The sequence below is a fragment of the Episyrphus balteatus genome, chromosome 2, assembly GCF_945859705.1.
Source record: "Episyrphus balteatus chromosome 2, idEpiBalt1.1, whole genome shotgun sequence".
Lineage (NCBI taxonomy): Eukaryota > Metazoa > Arthropoda > Insecta > Diptera > Syrphidae > Episyrphus > Episyrphus balteatus.
The window spans coordinates 123493713-123501678 of NC_079135.1; the positions used below are offsets into that span (position 1 = coordinate 123493713).

General features: G+C 30.2%; 1 protein-coding gene across 1 annotated transcript; it reads right to left on the minus strand.

Annotated features, from left to right (window-relative positions):
- Window positions 1-708: 708 nt before the first annotated feature.
- Window positions 709-7615, minus strand: LOC129909188 (actin-5, muscle-specific). Its single transcript, XM_055986199.1, has 3 exons — window positions 7474-7615; window positions 2192-3138; window positions 709-1018 (listed from the first exon to the last, which is right to left on the minus strand). The coding sequence occupies exons 2-3, from the start codon at window positions 3114-3116 to the stop codon at window positions 813-815; spliced, it is 1131 nt and encodes a 376-aa protein (XP_055842174.1). The 5' UTR covers window positions 3117-3138; window positions 7474-7615; the 3' UTR covers window positions 709-812.
- Window positions 7616-7966: the final 351 nt, after the last annotated feature.

The window sequence follows — 7966 nt, forward strand, 5'->3', positions numbered from 1 at the left end:
TACCTCTAACCCCCCTCTATTACAATCTTATATGTAAAGCTATTTGGTGCATTAGACTAATTCAATATTGGGGCTAGCAATTCATTTCTGTGCGGTAATTCCAAACCCGCAGTTATATGTTGTCCCAAGTGATTTCCTGGCACAAAAATATAAAAACCCACTTTTATGCGTATATGTGGAACTTTGAATTCTTTTATCGGCCGATAAAAACGATAATCATCGTTACACGAAGAAATAATGAGAAATGTGAAAACAAATTTTGGGGGTTATACCCCCGCGAGTGCACTCGTGTTTCTTATACAAAAGTACACAAAACAGCATGATGGTATTGATGACGACCATCGTTATATGGGTGTTTAAGGACCACATATTCGATGGGCGGTTATGGTGTACGTGACAACCATTCTAATGGTTTTGCTCCTTTTTAAGTTACCAGGAAGGATAACAACATTTTCTTATGGGTTTTCTGTTTTCTTTTTTTGATATCTTTTATTGACGCACAAATACAATTCTCGCTTAAAAATAAAAAAAAAAGAACAAAATAACTGCTATATAGTATCTAAGAATATAAAGAAAGAAAATACAAGTTAAACTTAAAGAAGGAGTGAAGAGTGATTCGCGTGATGTTTATAAAAATTTCATTTTCAAAAAGAAAAAAATATTTGATTCCTAGTGTTTTCGTTGTCTTTTTTTTAGATTTTGTTATAATTTGTTTCTTTGATGTTCAAAGCACAAACAACAGAGTGAGCTTAATGTTACTAGTTGTTGCTATTAAATAAGCTGCCGCTAAAGATGTAAAAAATTGTAAGAGCTTAGAAGCATTTACGGTGAACAATTCCTGGGCCGGATTCATCGTATTCTTGCTTAGAAATCCACATCTGTTGGAAAGTGGACAAAGAAGCCAAGATGGAACCACCAATCCATACGGAGTATTTACGTTCTGGTGGTGCAATGATCTTGATCTTGATGGTGGAAGGAGCCAAGGCAGTGATTTCCTTCTGCATACGATCAGCAATACCTGAAATTTTGAATAATGAAGAAGATTTGTTAGTTAAAGCGGAGTTCAAAAAGCGATTTCTAGGATAAATTGCTTAACGGAGAAAAAGACCACCTAAAATTAGCGTAGATAAGTCCACTTAATTTAAGATGAAAATCTCCTTAATATTATAAATGTATTAAGATTTTCATCTTAAATTAAGTGAATTTCCGCTCAATTTGAGACGGAATTCATTTTGACAAAAAACATGCGGAAATTCGATTTGTTTTAAAAATGAGGAAGTTTGGTAAATTTTTTCGGAACCCAAAAGCGACTTTTAGAATAGATTTTTTCATGGAGAAAACACCACTTAAAATTAAGCGGATTTCCCCATTTTTGTTTGCTATGATGAATTCCGCCTTAAATTAAGCAATTTAAGATGAAAATCTTCTTAATATCATCAAAATAAGAAGATTTTCATCAAAAATTAAGTATTTTTCCGCTCTATCTGAGAAGAAATTCATATTGACAAAAAACATGCGGAAATCCGCTTAATTTAAAAAATAAAAAAGAAGTTTTCTGTGAATTTTTTCGAAATTTAAAAAAAAGCGACTTCTGGTTACATTTCTTCACGGAGAAAAAGATCACCTAAAATTAAGCGGATTTCCGCATGTTTTTTTGCCAAGATAAATTCCTTCTTAAATCTGCTTAAAATCATAAAAATAAGAAGATTTTCATCTTAAATTAAGTGGATTTCATCTTGACAAAAAAACATTCGGAAATCCGTTTGATTTTAAAAGTGAAGAAGTTTTGTTTATTTTATCGAAACTCAAAAAGCGACTTCTAGGATACATTCCTTCTCGAAGAAAAGGACCACCTTATACTAAGCGGATATGTTTTTTTGTCAGGCTGAATTCCGTCTTAAATTAAGCGGAAATCCACTAAATTTGAAATGAAAATCTTCTTATTTTTATCATATTAAGATGATTTTCATCTAAAATTAAGTCAATTTCCGCAAAAAACATGCGAAAATTCGCTTAATTTTAGATGTTTTTTTTCTCGACGTTAAAAAGTAGGCTTAAAATATTTTCAAGGCTTCTTTCTACCGAACTTCTTGTGTGAAATCAAGCGCTCTTAAGTTTTTCCATAATTTCTCTTACCCAAGTCACCCCCAATCTATCACACATACAAAATCTTAACCTTATAATATCTCACCTGGATACATGGTAGTACCGCCGGAAAGTACATTATTAGCATACAAGTCCTTCCTAATGTCCACATCGCACTTCATGATTGACTGATAGACAGTCTCATGAATACCACAAGATTCCATACCCAAGAATGATGGCTGGAAGAGAGCTTCTGGTGTACGGAAACGTTCATTACCAATGGTAATAACTTGACCATCAGGCAATTCATATGACTTCTCCAAAGAGGTTGATGCAGCTGCAGTAGCCATTTCCTGTTCAAAGTCCAATGCAACATAGCACAGCTTTTCCTTAATATCCCTAACAATTTCCCTCTCAGCGGTAGTTGTGAAAGAATAACCCCTCTCGGTTAAGATTTTCATCAAATAGTCAGTTAAATCACGACCAGCCAAATCCAAACGAAGGATAGCATGTGGCAAAGCATAACCTTCATAAATTGGTACAGTGTGAGAAACACCATCACCAGAATCCAATACAATACCAGTGGTACGACCGGAAGCGTACAAAGATAGGACAGCTTGAATGGCAACATACATTGCAGGTGAGTTGAAAGTTTCAAACATAATTTGAGTCATCTTCTCGCGATTGGCTTTGGGATTGAGTGGAGCTTCAGTCAATAGAACTGGATGTTCTTCTGGTGCAACACGCAACTCATTGTAGAAAGTGTGATGCCAAACTTTTTCCATATCATCCCAATTGGTGATAATACCGTGCTCGATGGGATATTTCAAAGTTAAAATACCACGTTTGCTCTGAGCCTCATCTCCGACATAGGAATCCTTTTGACCCATACCAACCATGACACCTTGATGCCTGGGACGGCCAACAATTGATGGGAAGACAGCACGTGGGGCATCATCACCAGCGAAGCCGGCTTTGCACATACCGGAGCCATTGTCTACAACCAGAGCTGATGCTTCATCGTCACACATTTTGGCGGTTTTTTGAGATTAACTGTGGAGAAAAGAAAAATGAAATATAATTTGATATTTTGAAGAACGCTATACCTAACATAAAAAAGCTTAGGTTTTGATGTTTGTATGAGAAAAATGGAATTTATTGGTATCAGGAGTGAAGATCAGATCAGTAACTACTTGTTATTTTGGTTTCTTGACTTATCTATGTTATTTGGCTTATTTTGCAGTTAGAAAAAAGATTGTCTGCGGTAAGTTTTTAAAACTAATTAACGCGGTGTTTGGTGATCTAAGTATTAACTATTTGTGTTCAAAGTTAAATGGAAAACCGATTCTGTCAATACAAGGTTTTCTGATTTTAAACGGTCCCCATTTATTCATACGCTGAACTAAAAAAAATACTTTGGAACTATTGCCAGTTGGATATTGTTTACAGGAATTTGATAGGTACTGTAAAACAATGACGTGACGATTTACCGTATTTAATTGAGTTGCCTTTTCAGCTTCTCTGAATAAGAAGTCAACGGTAATACTAAAACCATTAAAAAGTATATGAAAAGTTTAGGAAAATATTATAAAGTTAGCATTAGCAACAAATTCGCAAAGGAACTAGCATTTCGATCGAAGACAAAAAATTAAGCTTCGTAAAAATAAAAGATATAGGTAATGCATCGAACCAAAGACCAAATGTTCCTGTTTCGTCGAAACACAGAAGTATTTTTACTTGCGATATAGGTACTATAGGGCAAGTTTAGGATTCGTAAAAAAAAACGAACTCGAGATAACAATTTTACATGACATTACGATGATGGAGAATGCCAAAAAAGTGGGTCCGGCAATTCTGTCTGTCTGTCTGTCTGTCTGTGTGTCTGTCTCTATCTGGAGCTGCAGCCTAAACGAGTGAAGTGATTTTCTTCAAACTTGGTAGTTAGCAGTTTTTGGTGATTCCCTAGAGGGGAAATTGAAATTTTTTTTTTATGACCAAAACTAACGGTACCTGCCATATAACGGAAATAGAAAAGTTAATTTTTTTCAAAAACGGCTCAAACGATTTTGATTAAAATTTTTGTGTGTAGTACTACACATAAGAGCCAACTTTTTAAATAAAAAAAATATTTTTTGTACCGTTATTAACGGTACCTGTCATAGAACGGTTTTTTTCGTTTCTGAATATCTCGTACAACATTAACCCGATTTAAATGTAAGTAAAGATAATATTAAAATTTTTAGAAAATTTTCAAAAAACGCATTTTTGGTTTTTTAAAAAATATTTCAAAATTTTTTTTTGAAAAATCAATTTTTTGAAAACGGATCAATGAAAAATTTTGAAATTTAGTTTTTATGTGTAAATTAATTATTTCTTCAATTTGGAATACCAACTTTTTTTTTGAAAAATGTTAAAAAATGTTTATATATATAAAAAACTATTTTTTTAAAAAACGGCTCCTACAATTTTCGAAAATTTTTTTCTAAAAATACCTTTTTATACGCGAAATAAAATGGCATATTTGTTTTTTTTTTTTTAAGATAATTTAAAACGGAGTTTAATTAATTATAAAAACAGATTTAATTTTTGTATACTACTTATGAAATTTCTTCAAAATATCAAATTTTAAATTTTTTGAATAAAAAGCTTTAACATTATAGTTACATTAAGCATAAGAGCAAGTACGTGCGACCCCAGTCGTGCAATTTTTACTATTTTTTTTGAATTTAGGCCTTAAATTTTCGTTATCAAATTAAATGAAAATTAATATTTATAATTGACAAAAGTAAAATATTAGTAAACCGAATTTTGAGGTTATTATATCGTAAAGAAACGAAGTCATAGGTTTTTTGACTATGTATTTGACAAAATGTTCTAGAAAACTGTTAGCTTGGTTCAACTAAAAAATTAAATACATAGGTATTCAATTTTGTTGAAAATTGAACATCTTTATTATTTCAAGTTTTTTTTTTTAATGATTGCCTTAAAACATAGTTGGCAAAAGTTTAATTTTAAAATGATCAACTTTGAACTTTGTATTCAAATGAAAATTAAAATTAACTATTAAGTTAAATTTATAATTTAAATACTGCTTTAAATTCAAAAATTAATAGTGCATCGCCTTAAAAATTGGCTGAGACATGATTTTTGACATGATTTTTGAACCAAAAGTTCATGAAATGCACCACTGTGTGGCATGGGGTAGGAGAATGAATTTTGTACTTCAGTCGAATGAAAGAATTTTTATGAATTTCAAAGGTACGATATGTTTGTGCCAGTAAATTTACAAAAAACTATGATGAAGTAGATGCAATAATTAACAAAAAGATATGTTCAATATTATTAAATATTTAAATTTGCGGGGACATCTGGTAAAAAAGAACGAGAAAACAGGATCATTTATTCTCAAGAATCGAAACTACTGCTTTCTCGATTTTGTGTAAAAAATCCAAAATAAAAATAATAAAAATATTTTGATTTAGTTACCGAAAAACTTTAGAGCCGGTTAAAAAAATACAGATATTTGTTGCTCTTTTCAGGATTAAATTCTTTTTGTTCAAAAGATATGTCCCGAATAGTAAAATAAACCAAACTAACAAAAGACAACACAACCAACGTCTTAAAATTGATAAATCGAAAACTTTTTCAATCTAATTATGCTTAACGTGATTTTCGAATTTAGGCAGTTAGAGTTTGCATTTTGGTTGTAAACTATTCCTAGTGACCTTAATATTATTACAAAATGAAAATAATTTTTTTCAAATGTCTTAACAGCTTCAAAGTCGAAAAAAAATTTAAGAGGGTTCGGTTGATGGAAAATGCGTTTTCGAGAATTTATGAGGGAAATTATGAGAGTCCTTTGAGTTTCGGTTGATGTGGAGACTCTTTAAATTAAATTGTATAAAAACTTGTTGATTTTGTTTTTCGTTTAGTAAATAAATACTTATAGAAATAAACTGTTAATACACCAATTTTTCTATCGTAAGTTTAAGATTTGCCAAACTAAAGGCTGGTTTTAAAGTTTGTTAATTTGTCACCAAAAAGTGTCCAATTTCATTAAATCTATATTATTTTACTGAACAAATTTAATATTTAAATGATCAATTTCTATCGCATTTAGAAATGTGTAGTCCTATATGATTTTTTTTCGAAAAATATTTTTTTTTTTTTTTTAATTTTTAAGAAGACGCGTTAACCCATCCAAATTTTTGTTCCGAAATTTTAGAGATCATTGTATATTTATGGTTTAGCGGTGTTAAAGATAGGCCATTTTAAATTATTGCGTTCTTTACAATGAAAAATTAAAGAAATTTGAAAGGGTTAACAAAAAAGTAAAAAAGTTTTAAATTTAGTTTAAATTCAATACTTTTTGGGCCTTATATTATTTCTAAATATCATTCTTGATTCATAGGTAAAATCAAGAAATTGATTGAAAAAAAAATTAACTTGAATTTAAAAAATTTTAAAAACATTTTATACAAAATGCTTCCACGATATTCTTTTTTTCAAAATTCGGCAACAATTTGGTACAATTTTTTTTTAATTTCAAATGTAAAAAAGTTTAAAAATTCAATTTGTAGAAATCCAGGTTGGAAACGATAAAATTCTCTGCTTGAACAAGTGTCTAGAAGCTTTTGAGAAAATTTAATAAAATTGTACGGTTCTGTACAAGATTCTTCAATATACCAGTAAATTTTGAAAACTAAATGCAATCAATGCAAAACCACATTATATTCATTAAATTATATTGGAGTAACTGTTATTAGGAATAAATTCTTATTTGCAAAAACCAATAGTTCATTTTTGCTCTGCAATTTTTGATTTTGAGATATTTAAGTTCGACAAGTATAGTTAAATAAAAATTGGCTTAAACCTCGTGAATTGGAAAGATTTGGAGTTTAAATTTTTTACAATCAAGTAATCACAAAGTCATATTTTGCAACACATTAGAATGTTATGAATATTTGATTCGTTAGGATAAAACGTTAATTTGGGATTGTCAACACTTTTGTTAGGCAAAATATAAGAACTTTTTACAAAATCACTTTTTAAATGTTTTAATAAGACTATAGCAAATTATGTATAGTGAAGTTAAGTTCTCGAATTTTATTTTTTAACAATTGAAGATATCCACAAGCCGAGTTTAGCTCTCTTAAGATTCAAAGTTTTTTAAATATATTAAAGGAACTACACGATGATAAAAGAAAATTGGAACTAACACTTAAGATTAGATCACATTATTCCGAAAAATGTAATTAATTTTTTTTTAACACTAAAACCGTTTTCTGACATCCAAGTCTCAATCACAATTCACTATTTTGATTTATGTAAGTTTATAATTTGAAATATCCAAAGTAAAAGATCTATAAATCTTTTCAAATAACGTACCGTACTTCTTGTGAATTCCGTGAGGGTAGCGACTAGAGTGATTTGATTCTGGTCAGTTTGCTGTCTTTTAAATAAATTTATTTGACACTCACTACAGCATGTCTAGAACAATTTAAATATATGCAATTGGATTCTATGTCATTGTTTTCTTTTTCTTTTAGTTTTTTTTTGACATTTAACAATAAAAACTATAAAATTCGCAACAAAATGTATATATTTCTCGAATGTAATTAAGATTTTTACAAGATTTTGTGCAATTTCTGTGCCAAAAGATAATGTAGATTTTGAGTTTTTTCTAAAAAATGTATTTGTGTGTGTGTTTGGAGCATTTTTAGTTTGTTTCGCTGGCAGAGTGGGCGCCCAGGAGATTGATTTGTTTGCATACCATAAAGGGGGTGGTGCTTCGAAGAAAAGGAGTCAAATGCATTTGACAAGCTCAAAATAAACACTCATACTCATGTCTTTTGTTATTTTTTTCTGTAATGAGGAGGAA

What these genes read in the sequence shown, in the direction of transcription:
- LOC129909188 (XM_055986199.1), bottom strand. Translation starts at nt 3,116, where the DNA reads ATGTGTGACGATGAAGCATCAGCTCTGGTTGTAGACAATGGCTCCGGT. An exon ending in CGGTACTACCATGTATCCAG is followed by an intron (nt 1,019 to 2,191) that starts GTGAGATATTAT and finishes TCAAAATTTCAG; the next exon opens with GTATTGCTGATCGTATGCAG.